Below are 18830 nucleotides of genomic sequence, written 5' to 3' on the forward strand. Positions count from 1 at the left end.
TGAGGTTGAGAGAAAATGTTGCTGTTTTAGAGCTCACCTCATGCTATTTTACACATTTTACAATGAGGTTGAGAGAAAATGTTGCTGTTTTAGAGCTCACCTCATGCTATTTTACACATTTTACCATGAGGTTGAGAGAATGTTGCTGTTTTAGAGCTCACCTCATGCTATTTTACACATTTTACCATGAGGTTGAGAGAAAATGTTGCTGTTTTAGAGCTCACCTCATGCTATTTTACACATTTTACCATGAGGTTGAGAGAAAATGTTGCTGTTTTAGAGCTCAGGGATTCTTCAAAGATGGGGCAATCTACTTTTTTCCCACAAATATTTGTCTTAAAATGAGCAAAATGTGAAGTATATATTTTGATAAACCAAAGTATCAGCTATCACACCATGTTAAGGAACAACTTAAAATAGTTGAGTTGTATGAAAAAAAATCAACTATCTGGATTCATGTCAACACCGACAGACACCATAAAATGCATTTAATGTTTACAATTATTATCCAACAACTCTTTAAAGGACTTGATCGTTTAAATCTAACATTCTGTTATTCAAATATGTATTAATAAAAATCTCCAAACTTCTTTTTATGTTTTATAGCACTATTAAATGCTCAAGGGCTAATTTCTTTAGCATTTTGGGATTTTTCTGGATTTAGAACGTAAGACAACATTTTATAAAGCAAACATTATCCCTTAGGACTAGCACAGCAACTACTTCAATTGTTTCAGCATGTGTTGCAGAACAGTGATGAATATTGCCAAAAAAAATCTATCATAAGGGGGTTAACCATCAGTGACGGAGTTGACAACAGATACTCAAAACAGACAGATTTTTGCACCTAAAAATAAAAGTTCAAAACAAACATATGGAAAATGATTCATGAAAATACCCAATAAAAACATGACATTTCGATCAGATCTTTCAGCACTCAGAGTTGACATCAGACAGAAATCTGACAGTTTCATGGCATATGACGTGTTCTGGGGACCCTGACCTCCCCAAAATCCATGGGCCCCCCCACCTCGCGTTGGCTGCGGAGGTATGTCCTACACCAGTGCTCCCAGTTGAGCGACAGTAGCCTATCTTATTGGCACCTCGGAGAGCATCAGCAATATCGATACCTGCTTCCATATCAGTCTTTATCATTGGCTCAGTACCAAGTACCAAGACAATAATGTCCTCCTGCAGATGGACGTCATATTGTACAGTTTGTGTTTCTCTCTTTCCTAGGCCTAGATTAGATGGTTGTATTCAAGACAATATAGTTTTCACTGATCCGTTTGTGTGTCACTAGAGTAAGCTGCTACACAAAAAAAATATACGCAACATGTAAAGTATTTGTCCCATGTTTCATGAGCTGAAATAGAAAAGCCCAGAAATGTTCTATACGCACAAATATTATTTTTCTCAAATTTTGTGCACAAAAATGTAATTTTGATTACATCCCTGAGCATTTCTCATTTCTCCTGCCAAGATAATCTATCCACCTGACAGGCGGTTGTGAGACCAATTAGGCGTACTGCTAAATTCTCTAAAACAATGTTGGAGGCGGCCTATGGTAGAGAAATGAACACAAAATTCTCTGGCAACAGTTCTGGTGCACATTCCTGCAGTCAGCATGCCAATTGCACGCTCCCTCAAACTTGAGACATCTGTGGCATTGTTTGACAAAACTGCACATTTTAGAGTGACCTTTTATTGTCCCCAGCACAAGGTGCACCTGTGTTTAGTCAGCATCTTGATATTTTATTTAACTAGGCAAGTCAGGTAAGAACAAATTATTATTTACAATGACGGCCTACCCCAGCCAAACCCTAAACTGGACGACGCTGGGCCAATCGTGCACCGCCCTATGGGACTCCCAGTCACGGCCGGGTTTGATGCAGCCTGGAATCGAACCAGGATCTGTAGTGACACCACTAGCACTGAGATGCAGGGCCTTATACCGCTGCGCCACTCGGGATATGCCCCACCTGTCAGGTGGATGGATTATCTTGACACCCTCTCACTAATAGGAATGTAAACAACTTGGTGCACAACATTTGAGAGAAATGAGCTTTTTGTACTACTTTTTGTACCAGCACATTACATGTTGTGTTTAATTTGTGTCGTATTAAAAATATGTTGCTTATGTCTCCAGTCCATATAAAGTGTAGTAGAATTGAGTGAATTGTGTTTATAAAAGGCCCAATTTTTCCCATGCAAAGAAGGAGAAGAATCGTCTCTGATTAGCGCTACTCTGTCACTCAGGTATGCATCGTTCAGAACTGTCTGTTTTTTGCTAATAGGGATTGAGATGTATTTTTAGCCTAAATATAACTATGCAATCTGCTCATCACATTAGGAATATTAGCATATCTTACATTAGGACTGTTTTTCTCCAGAAATGAAATATGTTTCATGTTTTCTTTCCTTGCCACGATACTTCCTGAGTATTGCGATACTGGTGACAACACTAATGTTGTGACTTGATAGCTTGTATTATGCCACTATTTCACATTGCACTGTATGCGCCTTTACACATGTACATAAAATAATTTACGATGAGGTTGAGTAGTGGTTGACATATACTGTATGTCTTTCCACAGACCTCAAAACCTGATATTGATCATTAAAGGCCGGGGTTATTTGTGTTTGTTTTTGCTGTTCTTCAAATAGTATTTTATATCATTTTTAATAATTTAATAAAATTTTTGAGTTTTAAAATTTTGTAGAAATGCAGTAAATGAGCGTCAACTTCCGAAAATACCCCCCCTCCCCCAAACCCCACTCTGCCATACCCTAGGTTTGGCTTCCCTCTGCCTCTCTCCCTCTCTCTCTCCTTTTTCCTCTCTTCCCCGTTCCTCTACCTCTGCCTCTCCCTCTCTCTCTCCCTCTCCTTCTTCCTCTCCCTTTCCACCTTCCTCTACCTCTGCCTTTCCCTCTTCCTCTCTCCCTCTCCTTCTCCTTCTTCCTCTCCCTTTCCCCCTTCCTCTACCTCTCCCTTTCCCCCTTCCTCTACCTCTCCCTTTCCCCCTTCCTCTACCTCTCCCTTTCCCCCTTCCTCTACCTCTCCCTTTCCCCCACCTCTCCCTTTCCCCCTTCCTCTACCTCTCCCTTTCCCCCTTCCTCTACCTCTCCCTTTCCCCCACCTCTCCCTTTCCCCCTTCCTCTACCTCTCCCTTTCCCCCTTCCTCTACCTCTCCCTTTCCCCCTTCCTCTACCTCTCCCTTTCCCCCTACCTCTCCCTTTCCCCCTACCTCTCCCTTTCCCCCTTCCTCTACCTCTCCCTTTCCCCCTTCCTCTACCTTTCCCCCTTCCTCTACCTTTCCCCCTTCCTCTACCTTTCCCCCTTCCTCTACCTTTCCCCCTTCCTCTACCTTTCCCCCTTCCTCTACCTTTCCCCCTTCCTCTACCTTTCCCCCTTCCTCTACCTTTCCCCCTTCCTCTACCTTTCCCCCACCTCTCCCTTTCCCCCACCTCTCCCTTTCCCCCTACCTCTCCCTTTCCCCCTACCTCTCCCTTTCCCCCTACCTCTCCCTTTCCCCCTTCCTCTCCCTTTCCCCCTTCCTCTCCCTTTCCCCCTTCCTCTCCCTTTCCCCCTTCCTCTACCTCTACCTCTACCTCTACCTCTACCTCTACCTCTACCTCTACCTCTACCTCTACCTCTACCTCTACCTCTACCTCTACCTCTACCTCTACCTCTACCTCTACCTCTACCTCTACCTCTACCTCTACCTCTACCTCTACCTCTACCTCTACCTCTACCTCTACCTCTACCTCTACCTCTACCTCTACCTCTACCTCTACCTCTACCTCTACCTCTACCTCTACCTCTACCTCTACCTCTACCTCTACCTCTACCTCTACCTCTCCTCTTACAGTAAATGCTCAGTAGATTGTATTTTACCTCAGAGCGGCGAGCATGCCGTCTTTAAATTGGATTAAATCCTTAAATCACACAATCAATCATCCACAGCATACTATGCCAAAATGGCGGCGGCTGAGTGTTTCCTCATCTGTTTTAAAGATGCCTTAAAGATGGCATAGCGGCAGATAGCAGAGCTGCTGCATTGACATTTACATGTTAGTCATTTAGCAGACGCTCTTATCCAAAGCCACTTACAGAACATCAGCAATGTCAGTGCTAGTAAGGGGAAAAGTCAAGTGTTAGTTCAGGAATGGCAAGGATGTGCTTTCTGAATGTGTAAATATATATATATAAATATCCTTGCCATTCCTGAACTAACACTTGACTTTTCCCCTTATTAGCACTGACATTGCTGATGTTCTGTATTTTATATATATATATATTGCTCAAAAAAATAAAGGGAACACTTAAACAACACAATGTAACTCCAAGTCAATCACACTTCTGTGAAATCAAACTGTCCACTTAGGAAGCAACAATGATTGACAATAAATTGCACATGCTGTTGTGCAAATGGAATAGACAACAGGTGGTAATTATAGGCAATTAGCAAGACACCCCCAATAAAGGAGTGGTTCTGCAGGTGGTGACCACAGACCACTTCTCAGTTCCTATGCTTCCTGGCTGATGTTTTGGTCACTTTTGAATGCTGGCGGGGCTTTCACTCTAGTGGTAGCATGAGACGGTGTCTACAACCCACACAAGTGGCTCATGTAGTGCAGCTCATCCAGGATGGCACATCAATGCGACCTGTGGCAAGAAGGTTTGCTGTGTCTGTCAGCGTAGTGTCCAGAGCATGGAGGCACTACCAGGAGACAGGCCAGTACATCAGGAGACGTGGAGGAGGCCGTAGGAGGGCAACAACCCAGCAGCAGGACCGCTACCTCCGCCTTTGTGCAAGGAGGAGCAGGAGGAGCACTGCCAGAGCCCTGCAAAATGACCTCCAGCAGGCCACAAATGTGCATGTGTCTGCTCAAACGGTCAGAAACAGACTCCATGAGGGTGGTATGATGGCCTGACATCCACAGGTGGGGGTTGTGCATAGCCCAACACCGTGCAGGACGTTTGGCATTTGCCAGAGAACACCAAGATTGGCAAATTCGCCACGGGCGGCTTGTGCTCTTCACAGGTGAAAGCAGGTTCACACTGAGCACATGTGACAGACGTGACAGAGTCTGGAGATGCCGTGGAGAACGTTCTGCTGCCTGCAACATCCTCCAGCATGACCGGTTTGGCGGTGGGTCAGTCATGGTGTGGGGTGGCATTTCTTTGGGGGGCCGCACAGCCCTCCATGTGCTCGCCAGAGGTAGCCTGACTGCCATTACTTACCGAGAGGAGATACTCAGACCCCTTGTGAGACCATACGCTGGTGCGGTTGGCCCTGGGTTCCTCCTAATGCAAGACAATGCTAGACCTCATGTGGCTGGAGTGTGTCAGCAGTTTCTGCAAGAGGAAGGCATTGATGCTATGGACTGGCCCGCCCGTTCCCCAGACCTGAATCCAATTGAGCACATCTGGGACATCATGTCTCGCTCCATCCACCAACGCCACGTTGCACCACAGACTGTCCAGGATTGTCCAGGTTTGGGAGGAGATCCCTCAGGAGACCATCCGCCACCTCATCAGGAGCATGCCCAGGCGTTGTAGGGAGGTCATACAGGCACGTGGAGGCCACAAACAAAAAAGTATTTAAAAATAATATTTAATTCATTCAGATCTAGGATGTGATATTTTAGTGTTTTTTTTTTAGCAGTGTATATTATTATAATGTTTTACTCCTAGCCTATGCATACTGTACAACTGGAAGCCCTGCAGGGTTAAAGGGAAATGCTCACATGTTAACCACCACTCGTGGATATCGGGGCCGTGAGGGAGGATGTGTTTTTAGTGTCATTCAGAAAATGTTATTGCTATGTTGATATGGGAATATGTGCATAGCCTATGACACACCACATGCACACACACACACACACACACACACACACATAGGACTTACAAATGCATACTCACGCGTTCACACACACACAGCGGGACACATAGGGTGAGACGATAATTTAATTTGCTGAACAGTAAGGAAGGGAGCAGGGAGGGAGAAACAGCTGTCCAGGGACATACATTCCTACAACAATGGCAGCAGACAGTCAACTCCATCGCCCTTCTTTCAGGACGTCGTAGCCCAACGCCGGGCCGTAACCATCGCCCTTCTTTCAGGACGTCGTAGCCCAACGCTGGGCCGTAACCCTCATTTTCCACTTATAGACAGAAGGCAAGCGGTACCCGACACATACAATGATCTGTAAAGTCTCTCAGTCGTGCAGTGAATTTCACAGATTCAACCACAAAGACCAGGGAGGTTTTCCAATGCTTCACAAAGAAGAGCACCTATTGGTAGATGGGTCAAAATAAAAAAAAGCAGACATTGGATATCCCTTTCAGCATGGCAAAGTTATTAATTACACTTTTGTATTTGTATTTATTATTGATCCCCATTAGCTGCTGCCAAAGCAGCAGTTACTCTTTCTGGGATCCAGCAAAATTAAGGCCGTTTATACAATTTTAATACTTTCACAACACGCTGTGTGCCCTTAGGCCCCTACTCCACCACTACCACATATCTACATTACTAAATCCATGTGTATGTATAGTGTGTATGTTATCGTGTGTGTGTGTGTGTGTGTGTATACATGTGTCTGTGCAATGATGTATCAATACACCCAGTTACTACAAAGACACAGGCGTCCTTCCTAACTTAGTTGACGGAGAGGAAGAAAACCGCTCAGGGATTTTACCATGAGGCCAATGGAGATTTTAAAACAGTTACAGAGTTTAATGGATGTGATAGGAGAAAACTGAGGATGGATCAACAACATTGCAGTTACTCCACATTACTAACCTAAATGTCAGAGTGAAAAGAAGGAAGCCTGAACATAATAAAAACATTCCAAAACACGTATCCTGTTTGCAATCAGGTAGTATAGTAACACTGCAAAAAATGTGGCAATGAAATGATCGTCATGTCCTGAATATGTAAATATTTTTCCTGCAAATCCAGCACATCACCGAGTACCGCTCTTCATATTTTCAAGCACGGTGGTGGCTGCATTACATTTTAAATGTGTATATTTTAGTCATTTAGCAGACACTCTTATCCAGAATGACTTACAGTAGTGAGTGAATACCTTATTGTACTTCTTTATACTGGTTCCCCGTGGGAATTACCCAGAAAGCTTCACAGCTGTAATCACTGCCAAAGGTGATTCTAACATGTATTGACTTAAGTGTGTGAATACTTATTTAACTGAGTATTCAATAAATGTGCAAAAATGTAAAAAAAAAAACGTTTTCACTTTGTCATTATGGAGTATTGTGTATAGAGGGGTGAGAGAAAAATCGATAGAATCCATTTTGAATTCAGCCTTTCACACAACAACATGTAGAATAAGTCAAGGGGTGTGAATACTTTCTGAAGGAACTGTAATAGACAGTAGCAGCAGCGAATGTGATGAGTGTGAATGTGTCGGCGGTGGTGTCAATCGCCCCTGAAACGTGGATATCCCACCATGACGCTGTATGTACACTCTCACACACACCTCGGAGAAAATGAGTTTGGCTGGCGTGTGTGGATGCTGGTCAGGTTATATATCATAGTGTTGGCCAGCGTGGTGGAAGGAGATCCACATGGGACAGATCCATACCATCACTACTCCTATCAGATGGTCATTTCTCTGTATTACTGAGTGTGTGTATTTACTCATATGCGTGTGTTCCATAGTCCTGTGCCCTACTTTATCTAACTTTACCCAGCCCTAGTATCCCTCTAACTTTACCCAGCCCTAGTATCTCTCTAACTTTACCCAGCCCTAGTATCCCTCTAACTTTACCCAGCCCTAGTATCTCTCTAACTTTACCCAGCCCTAGTATCTCTCTAACTTTACCCAGCCCTAGTATCCCTCTCACTTTACCCAGCCCTAGTATCCCTCTCACTTTACCCAGCCCTAGTATCCCTCTCACTTTACCCAGCCCTAGTATCCCTCTAACTTTACCCAGCCCTAGTATCCCTCTAACTTTACCCAGCCCTAGTATCTCTCTAACTTTACCCAGCCCTAGTATCTCTCTAACTTTACCCAGCCCTAGTATCCCTCTAACTTTACCCAGCCCTAGTATCTCTCTAACTTTACCCAGCCCTAGTATCCCTCTAACTTTACCCAGCCCTAGTATCCCTCTAACTTTACCCAGCCCTAGTATCTCTCTAACTTTACCCAGCCCTAGTATCTCTCTAACTTTACCCAGCCCTAGTATCTCTCTAACTTTACCCAGCCCTAGTATCCCTCTAACTTTACCCAGCCCTAGTATCCCTCTCACTTTACCCAGCCCTAGTATCCCTCTCACTTTACCCAGCCCTAGTATCCCTCTAACTTTACCCAGCCCTAGTATCTCTCTCACTTTACCCAGCCCTAGTATCTCTCTAACTTTACCCAGCCCTAGTATCCCTCTCACTTTACCCAGCCCTAGTATCCCTCTCACTTTACCCAGCCCTAGTATCTCTCTAACTTTACCCAGCCCTAGTATCTCTCTCACTTTACCCAGCCCTAGTATCTCTCTCACTTTACCCAGCCCTAGTATCCCTCTAACTTTACCCAGCCCTAGTATCCCTCTAACTTTACCCAGCCCTAGTATCCCTCTCACTTTACCCAGCCCTAGTATCCCTCTAACTTTACCCAGCCCTAGTATCCCTCTAACTTTACCCAGCCCTAGTATCCCTCTAACTTTACCCAGCCCTAGTATCTCTCTAACTTTACCCAGCCCTAGTATCTCTCTAACTTTACCCAGCCCTAGTATCTCTCTAACTTTACCCAGCCCTAGTATCCCTCTAACTTTACCCAGCCCTAGTATCCCTCTAACTTTACCCAGCCATAGTATCCCTCTCACTTTACCCAGCCCTAGTATCCCTCTCACTTTACCCAGCCCTAGTATCCCTCTAACTTTACCCAGCCCTAGTATCTCTCTCACTTTACCCAGCCCTAGTATCTCTCTAACTTTACCCAGCCCTAGTATCCCTCTCACTTTACCCAGCCCTAGTATCCCTCTCACTTTACCCAGCCCTAGTATCTCTCTAACTTGACCCAGCCCTAGTATCTCTCTCACTTTACCCAGCCCTAGTATCTCTCTCACTTTACCCAGCCCTAGTATCCCTCTAACTTTACCCAGCCCTAGTATCCCTCTAACTTTACCCAGCCCTAGTATCCCTCTCACTTTACCCAGCCCTAGTATCCCTCTCACTTTACCCAGCCCTAGTATCCCTCTAACTTTACCCAGCCCTAGTATCCCTCTAACTTTACCCAGCCCTAGTATCTCTCTAACTTTACCCAGCCCTAGTATCTCTCTAACTTTACCCAGCCCTAGTATCTCTCTCACTTTACCCAGCCCTAGTATCCCTCTCACTTTACCCAGCCCTAGTATCCCTCTCACTTTACCCAGCCCTAGTATCCCTCTCACTTTACCCAGCCCTAGTATCCCTCTAACTTTACCCAGCCCTAGTATCCCTCTAACTTTACCCAGCCCTAGTATCCCTCTAACTTTACCCAGCCCTAGTATCCCTCTAACTTTACCCAGCCCTAGTATCTCTCTAACTTTACCCAGCCCTAGTATCTCTCTAACTTTACCCAGCCCTAGTATCCCTCTAACTTTACCCAGCCCTAGTATCCCTCTAACTTTACCCAGCCGTAGTATCCCTCTAACTTTACCCAGCCCTAGTATCCCTCTCACTTTACCCAGCCGTAGTATCCCTCTAACTTTACCCAGCCGTAGTATCCCTCTAACTTTACCCAGCCCTAGTATCCCTCTCACTTTACCCAGCCATAGTATCCCTCTAACTTTACCCAGCCCTAGTATCCCTCTCACTTTACCCAGCCCTAGTATCTCTCTCACTTTACCCAGCCCTAGTATCTCTCTAACTTTACCCAGCCCTAGTATCCCTCTCACTTTACCCAGCCCTAGTATCCCTCTCACTTTACCCAGCCCTAGTATCTCTCTAACTTTACCCAGCCCTAGTATCTCTCTCACTTTACCCAGCCCTAGTATCTCTCTCACTTTACCCAGCCCTAGTATCCCTCTAACTTTACCCAGCCCTAGTATCCCTCTAACTTTACCCAGCCCTAGTATCCCTCTCACTTTACCCAGCCCTAGTATCCCTCTAACTTTACCCAGCCCTAGTATCCCTCTACCTTTACCCAGCCCTAGTATCCCTCTAACTTTACCCAGCCCTAGTATCTCTCTAACTTTACCCAGCCCTAGTATCTCTCTAACTTTACCCAGCCCTAGTATCTCTCTAACTTTACCCAGCCCTAGTATCCCTCTCACTTTACCCAGCCCTAGTATCCCTCTAACTTTACCCAGCCCTAGTATCCCTCTCACTTTACCCAGCCCTAGTATCCCTCTAACTTTACCCAGCCCTAGTATCCCTCTAACTTTACCCAGCCCTAGTATCCCTCTAACTTTACCCAGCCCTAGTATCTCTCTAACTTTACCCAGCCCTAGTATCCCTCTAACTTTACCCAGCCCTAGTATCCCTCTAACTTTACCCAGCCGTAGTATCCCTCTAACTTTACCCAGCCCTAGTATCCCTCTCACTTTACCCAGCCATAGTATCCCTCTAACTTTACCCAGCCCTAGTATCCCTCTCACTTTACCCAGCCCTAGTATCCCTCTCACTTTACCCAGCCCTAGTATCTCTCTAACTTTACCCAGCCCTAGTATCTCTCTCACTTTACCCAGCCCTAGTATCCCTCTAACTTTACCCAGCCCTAGTATCCCTCTAACTTTACCCAGCCCTAGTATCCCTCTCACTTTACCCAGCCCTAGTATCCCTCTAACTTTACCCAGCCCTAGTATCCCTCTAACTTTACCCAGCCCTAGTATCCCTCTAACTTTACCCAGCCCTAGTATCTCTCTAACTTTACCCAGCCCTAGTATCTCTCTAACTTTACCCAGCCCTAGTATCTCTCTAACTTTACCCAGCCCTAGTATCCCTCTCACTTTACCCAGCCCTAGTATCCCTCTAACTTTACCCAGCCCTAGTATCCCTCTCACTTTACCCAGCCCTAGTATCCCTCTAACTTTACCCAGCCCTAGTATCCCTCTAACTTTACCCAGCCCTAGTATCCCTCTAACTTTACCCAGCCCTAGTATCCCTCTAACTTTACCCAGCCCTAGTATCTCTCTAACTTTACCCAGCCCTAGTATCCCTCTAACTTTACCCAGCCCTAGTATCCCTCTAACTTTACCCAGCCCTAGTATCCCTCTAACTTTACCCAGCCCTAGTATCCCTCTAACTTTACCCAGCCCTAGTATTCCTCTCACTTTACCCAGCCCTAGTATCCCTCTAACTTTACCCAGCCCTAGTATCCCTCTAACTTTACCCAGCCGTAGTATCCCTCTAACTTTACCCAGCCCTAGTATCCCTCTCACTTTACCCAGCCGTAGTATCCCTCTAACTTTACCCAGCCGTAGTATCCCTCTAACTTTACCCAGCCCTAGTATCCCTCTCACTTTACCCAGCCATAGTATCCCTCTAACTTTACCCAGCCCTAGTATCCCTCTCACTTTACCCAGCCCTAGTATCTCTCTCACTTTACCCAGCCCTAGTATCTCTCTAACTTTACCCAGCCCTAGTATCCCTCTCACTTTACCCAGCCCTAGTATCCCTCTCACTTTACCCAGCCCTAGTATCTCTCTAACTTTACCCAGCCCTAGTATCTCTCTCACTTTACCCAGCCCTAGTATCTCTCTCACTTTACCCAGCCCTAGTATCCCTCTAACTTTACCCAGCCCTAGTATCCCTCTAACTTTACCCAGCCTTAGTATCCCTCTCACTTTACCCAGCCCTAGTATCCCTCTAACTTTACCCAGCCCTAGTATCCCTCTAACTTTACCCAGCCCTAGTATCCCTCTAACTTTACCCAGCCCTAGTATCTCTCTAACTTTACCCAGCCCTAGTATCTCTCTAACTTTACCCAGCCCTAGTATCTCTCTAACTTTACCCAGCCCTAGTATCCCTCTCACTTTACCCAGCCCTAGTATCCCTCTAACTTTACCCAGCCCTAGTATCCCTCTCACTTTACCCAGCCCTAGTATCCCTCTAACTTTACCCAGCCCTAGTATCCCTCTAACTTTACCCAGCCCTAGTATCCCTCTAACTTTACCCAGCCCTAGTATCTCTCTAACTTTACCCAGCCCTAGTATCCCTCTAACTTTACCCAGCCCTAGTATCCCTCTAACTTTACCCAGCCGTAGTATCCCTCTAACTTTACCCAGCCCTAGTATCCCTCTCACTTTACCCAGCCATAGTATCCCTCTAACTTTACCCAGCCCTAGTATCCCTCTCACTTTACCCGGCCCTAGTATCCCTCTCACTTTACCCAGCCCTAGTATCTCTCTAACTTTACCCAGCCCTAGTATCTCTCTCACTTTACCCAGCCCTAGTATCCCTCTAACTTTACCCAGCCCTAGTATCCCTCTAACTTTACCCAGCCCTAGTATCCCTCTCACTTTACCCAGCCCTAGTATCCCTCTAACTTTACCCAGCCCTAGTATCCCTCTAACTTTACCCAGCCCTAGTATCCCTCTAACTTTACCCAGCCCTAGTATCTCTCTAACTTTACCCAGCCCTAGTATCTCTCTAACTTTACCCAGCCCTAGTATCTCTCTAACTTTACCCAGCCCTAGTATCCCTCTCACTTTACCCAGCCCTAGTATCCCTCTAACTTTACCCAGCCCTAGTATCCCTCTCACTTTACCCAGCCCTAGTATCCCTCTAACTTTACCCAGCCCTAGTATCCCTCTAACTTTACCCAGCCCTAGTATCCCTCTAACTTTACCCAGCCCTAGTATCCCTCTAACTTTACCCAGCCCTAGTATCTCTCTAACTTTACCCAGCCCTAGTATCCCTCTAACTTTACCCAGCCCTAGTATCCCTCTAACTTTACCCAGCCCTAGTATCCCTCTAACTTTACCCAGCCCTAGTATCCCTCTAACTTTACCCAGCCCTAGTATTCCTCTCACTTTACCCAGCCCTAGTATCCCTCTAACTTTACCCAGCCCTAGTATCTCTCTAACTTTACCCAGCCCTAGTATCTCTCTAACTTTACCCAGCCCTAGTATCCCTCTAACTTTACCCAGCCCTAGTATCTCTCTAACTTTACCCAGCCCTAGTATCCCTCTCACTTTACCCAGCCCTAGTATCCCTCTCACTTTACCCAGCCCTAGTATCTCTCTAACTTTACCCAGCCCTAGTATCCCTCTAACTTTACCCAGCCCTAGTATCTCTCTAACTTTACCCAGCCCTAGTATCTCTCTAACTTTACCCAGCCCTAGTATCCCTCTCACTTTTCCCAGCCCTAGTATCCCTCTAACTTTACCCAGCCCTAGTATCTCTCTAACTTTACCCAGCCCTAGTATCCCTCTAACTTTACCCAGCCCTAGTATCTCTCTAACTTTACCCAGCCCTAGTATCTCTCTAACTTTACCCAGCCCTAGTATCTCTCTAACTTTACCCAGCCCTAGTATCTCTCTAACTTTACCCAGCCCTAGTATCCCTCTAACTTTACCCAGCCCTAGTATCTCTCTAACTTTACCCAGCCCTAGTATCCCTCTCACTTTACCCAGCCCTAGTATCCCTCTCACTTTACCCAGCCCTAGTATCCCTCTCACTTTACCCAGCCCTAGTATCTCTCTAACTTTACCCAGCCCTAGTATCTCTCTAACTTTACCCAGCCCTAGTATCTCTCTAACTTTACCCAGCCCTAGTATCTCTCTAACTTTACCCAGCCCTAGTATCCCTCTAACTTTACCCAGCCCTAGTATCTCTCTAACTTTACCCAGCCCTAGTATCTCTCTAACTTTACCCAGCCCTAGTATCCCTCTAACTTTACCCAGCCCTAGTATCCCTCTAACTTTACCCAGCCCTAGTATCCCTCTCACTTTAACTTTTGGCAAATTGCTTTAGAACTTCTATAATCAAAAATCTATGAAAACATAGACGGATGAAAAGGTTTAATTTAGGTTGGTTGGATATTATTACCGATGAAACATTTCCCAATGTGTATTCCTGGGAGAGATAGTCACTTAAAGCTACGCTAGCTTAGCGATGCCGCTCCACCTCACCTTATTACCTCTCCCTCCTGATTACCTGTCTTGCCCTGGAAACAACTGGCATATTCAAATGAGACTAGCCCGACCCATTCTTCTTCTTCAGTTTGGGGAAATCAAGCCTTTTTCCTACTGGGTGAAATGAAGCGACTACAAACATGACTTTGGATATGGTAATTCAGAATATACCTGTGGATATAGCCCCGATATCCTTGAAATGATGACAGGACTTTTGACGTGAATTTTGAGAAGTTTTATGAAAATGAATGGAACTTGCAGAAATCGCAAAGTGATGGTGGGGTGTTTTTCCCTGGTCTACGACAGGCACCATATTAGGGAGTATGATGGAAACAGTCACTTGTGTCTTCAAGAGAAGTTGGCATGTGTTTGTGTTGGCAACTCTTCACTGCATCCACAGAGGCATAGACTTCACAGAAGTGCTCTAATGTCTTGACCCCCATTATATCCCTGGTTGAGGAGTTAGTGGTCTGGGCTGTGTGTTTGTTTGGGAGAAAGAGTCTTTGTTTCACAGTCTGTACCTCTCAGCAGATAATACTAAAGTAGTAGATGGGGAATGGAGAGAGAGCACTAGTGAGGGGGTGGGGGTCACAATGCCCTGGTCCCACTGGGCCTTTGAAGGCTTGACATGGTTGGGTCTTCAGGAGCGCCATGCCATTGTTGTGGGGAGAAGACTGTATCAGGGAAGAGTTTGACACTCAGGAGACAGTCAGCCAGTCTGGCCAACATGGGGACAGGCAGGAGCAGCATAGAGACCACTGGCCAACATGGGGACAGGCAGGAGCCACATAGAGACCACTGGCCAACATGGGGACAGGCAGGAGCAGCATAGAGACCACTGGCCAACATGGTGGCTGGCAGCTACACCTGCAATAACATCTGCTAAATATGTGTAGGTGACCAATACAATTTGATTTGATTTTGAACTGCCTCCAGTCTTCCCAAGGCCGTTTGTTGTTTCTCTCCTCCTCTCATCTCATCTCATCTCAGCTCATCTCCTCTCCTCTCAGTCTATGATCGCTGTCACCTCTGACCCCCTTGTTCCTACGGTAGCCACAACAGAATTGTGTGCCTTTCAAATCTCAATAGAAACACTTAAACTGAATCCAGCCCAGCCCACTCACTCTACTGTATTCACATCTGATTCCAGCCCAGCCCACTCACTCTACTGTATTCACATCTGAATCCAGCCCAGCCCACTCACTCTACTGTATTCACATCTGAATCCAGCCCAGCCCACTCACTCTACTGTATTCACATCTGAATCCAGCCCAGCCCACTCACTCTACTGTATTCACATCTGAATCCAGCCCAGCCCACTCACTCTACTGTATTCACATCTGAATCCAGCCCAGCCCACTCACTCTACTGTATTCACATCTGAATCCAGCCCAGCCCACTCACTCTACTGTATTCACATCTGAATCCAGCCCAGCCCACTCACTCTACTGTATTCACATCTGAATCCAGCCCAGCCCACTCACTCTACTGTATTCACATCTGAATCCAGCCCAGCCCACTCACTCTACTGTATTCACATCTGAATCCAGCCCAGCCCACTCACTCTACTGTATTCACATCTGAATCCAGCCCAGCCCACTCACTCTACTGTATTCACATCTGAATCCAGCCCAGCCCACTCACTCTACTGTATTCACATCTGAATCCAGCCCAGCCCACTCACTCTACTGTATTCACATCTGAATCCAGCCCAGCCCACTCACTCTACTGTATTCACATCTGAATCCAGCCCAGCCCACTCACTCTACTGTATTCACATCTGCAGGCCTTTTCCATTTGCAGAGTTCTTCAAGAGCTTTGTTTTGATTGTTTGGTACTTGTGAATAAAATAATGAAATGGTGGATATATTAGTAGGGATTGAAGACCATCATCTCCTCATGCAAAAGAGCACTGAATTCTAGTTGTCATCATTATGGCTCCAGCTAATACAGTGTGGAAATATTGTGTCTTTTCCATCTAACTTTCGATTCATATAGACACATACACACACGCGTTCTCTGGAGTGATGAATTGCGCTTCACCATCTGGCAGTCTGATGGACGAATCTGGGTTTGGCAGGATGCCAGGAGAAAGCTACCTGCCTCAATGCATAGTGCCAACTGTAAAGTTTGGTGGAGGAGGAATAATGGTCTGGGGCTGTTTTTCATGGTTCTGGCTAGGCCCCTTAGTTCCAGTGAAGGGAAATCTTAACGCCACAGCATACAATTACTTTCTAGATGATTCTGTGCTTCCAACTTTGTGGCAATAGTTTGGGGAAGGCCCTTTCCTGTTTCAGCTTCACAATGCCCCGTGCAGAAAGCAAGGTCCATACAGAAATGGTTTGCCGGGATCGGTGTGGAAGAACTTGACTGGCCTGCACACAGCCCAGCCCTCAACCCCATCAAACACCTTTGGGATAAATTGGAACGCTGACTGTGAGCCAGGCCTATTCGCCCAACATCAGTGCCCCGACCTCAATAATGCTCTTGTGGCTGAAGGGAAAAAGTCCCTGCAACAATGTTCCAACATCTAGTGGAAAGCCTTCCCAGAAGAGTGGAGGCTGTTATAGCAGCAAAGGGGTGGCCAACTCCATATTAACGCCCATGATTCTGGAATGAGATGTTCGATGAGCAGGTGTCCACATACTTTAGGTCATGTAATGTTTCTGCCCAATCTAACAGCACACCAGAGGACAGAGAGTGACCAATCGAAAAGCACTTCAGTGGAAAGGACAAACACACACACACGCAAGCACACACACACAGACACACATATTCATATCACAGTCTAGTCATTAGAGTGGGTTACTATATCTTAGAGTATGTTGTTTACCACCATAAGATGAACTAACGCCTTCATCTGTTAACATGATTTACAAGGTCCATAGCAACGGCTGAGATATTTTCAAACAACGTGATTGTCTGTGAGAAGGCTTATGTAAAATTAGCATTTCTGACTATTTTGTGTGTGGAAACTTTTGAGGATTTTATGGAATTTTCAAGTTCAAGTTTTATTTGTCACATGCACAAGCCCTACCCAGCAGTATTCAATATGAAAACAAGTATAACTAATGATAACTAATAAAAAAACATTATAATTACAAGAGGAAGCTATATACAAGGTAAATGGACAATGTGCAGGTATACTGGAGTATTTGACGTAGATATGTACATTTAGTGTGTGGGTGTTAGTGTGAGTGTGTGAGTGTGTGCTTGTTAGTGTGTGTGTGGGTGTTAGTGTGCGTTAGTGTGAGTGTGGGGGTGTGAGTGTGTGGGTGTTAGTATGATTGTGTGTTGGTGTGAGTGTTTGGGTGTTAGTGTGTGTGAGTGTGAATGTGTGAGTGTGTGTGTGTGAGTGTTCGTGTCAGTGTGTGGGTGTTAGTGTGAGTGTGTGTTAATGTAAGTGTGGGTGTTAGTGTGTGTTAGTGTGGGTGTGAGTGTGTGTGTGTGTGTGTGTGTGTGTGTGTGTGTGTGCACGTTAGTGTGCGTGTGTGTGTGTGTTAGTGTGTGTTTGGGTGTTAGTGTGTGTTGGTGTTGGTGTTAGTGTGTAGGTGTGGGTTTTTGAGTGTGTGGTTGTTGGTGTGAGTGTGAGTGTGTGGGTATTAGTGTGAGTGTGTGTTGGTGTTGGTGTGTGGGTGTTAGTGTTAGTGTGTGTTAGTTTGAGTGTGTGGTTGTTGGTGTGAGAGTGTGTCGGTTTGAGTGTGTCTCTATTGCAATCACCATTAGATGCCCTTAGGGGAATGTGAGGACAGGAGTGTGTGTGTGTGTGTGTGTGTGTGTGTGTGTGGGTTAAATACATATTTTTCTCTCTGATGGCTCTGCTGTCTTCGATGTGGGGAAAACGTGATCCTCTATTGAAAAATGTCTGACTTTTTCTCTCTCCCTCAATCTCTCTCTCTCATTCCCTCTCTCTCTCTTTGTCTCTCAGGCTGCTAGGTCTGGTGGAAGATGAGGACTCCTATCCCTCTCCTGATTCTGCTGTACATCACCCTGTCCCGCAGCATGAAGACGGTCTCCAAGAGAGGCTCAGGTATATACGTAACACTTCCTCTTCCTCTATCTACATCCTGTTTCCTGTTGCTCCTCACACCTGTGCTGGGAGATTGGGCGTTGCGTTCGTCTGTGTGTGTGTGCGTGCGTGCGGGCCTGTGCGTGCGGGCCTGTGTGTGTGTCTCCACTGGCCTTATTAAAAGACATGGAGCTGAAGTAATTGCTTAGGGCATTCCTCTTCCCCATTTCTCTGTCTGAGTCAATCGTAATCACTAGATGTCTGATGAGGTTTTTAAATGTGGAGTTGACATTTTTGGGGGATGGATCGAGCATGATTACCTGCCTGCTATCTGAATTTTAAACATGATATACTGGATGACAGATTCAGAGCTAGCTAGCGTTCCCCCCTACATCCTTAAAGTTATCTGGACAGAGATTCCTACTAGAATCTGTTCATTACCAGGTAAAGTACTGAGTTGACCGGATTTGGTCAGACAAGTTTAAAATAGGCTACACTGCAGTGTGTGTGTGTGTGTGTGTGTTTGAGAGTGTCTGTGTGTGTGTGTGTGTTTGAGAGTGTCTGTGTGTGTGTTTGAGAGTGTGTGTGTGTGTGTTTGAGAGTGTCATTGTGTGTGTGTGTTTGAGAGTGTCTGTGTGTGTGTGTGTGTGTGTGTTTGAGAGTGTCTGTGTGTGTTTGTGTTTGAGAGTGTCATTGTGTGTGTGTGTTTGAGAGTGTTTGTGTGTGTGTGTGTTTGAG

General features: G+C 45.7%; 1 protein-coding gene across 3 annotated transcripts in view; it reads left to right on the forward strand.

The window, feature by feature from the left end:
* Window positions 1-18830, forward strand: part of LOC110504643 (interleukin-1 receptor accessory protein-like 1-B) — a 455299-nt gene that overhangs the window by 50813 nt on the left and 385656 nt on the right. For all 3 annotated transcript variants that reach the window (XM_036975074.2, XM_036975075.2, XM_036975072.2), the window contains exon 2: window positions 18012-18113. In XM_036975074.2, coding sequence (XP_036830969.1) covers window positions 18032-18113 — 82 coding nt within the window. In that variant the 5' untranslated portion in view covers window positions 18012-18031. The remainder of the gene's footprint in view (window positions 1-18011; window positions 18114-18830) is intronic.

The sequence above is a fragment of the Oncorhynchus mykiss genome, chromosome 3, assembly GCF_057628025.1.
Source record: "Oncorhynchus mykiss isolate SJ-2025 chromosome 3, ASM5762802v1, whole genome shotgun sequence".
Lineage (NCBI taxonomy): Eukaryota > Metazoa > Chordata > Actinopteri > Salmoniformes > Salmonidae > Oncorhynchus > Oncorhynchus mykiss.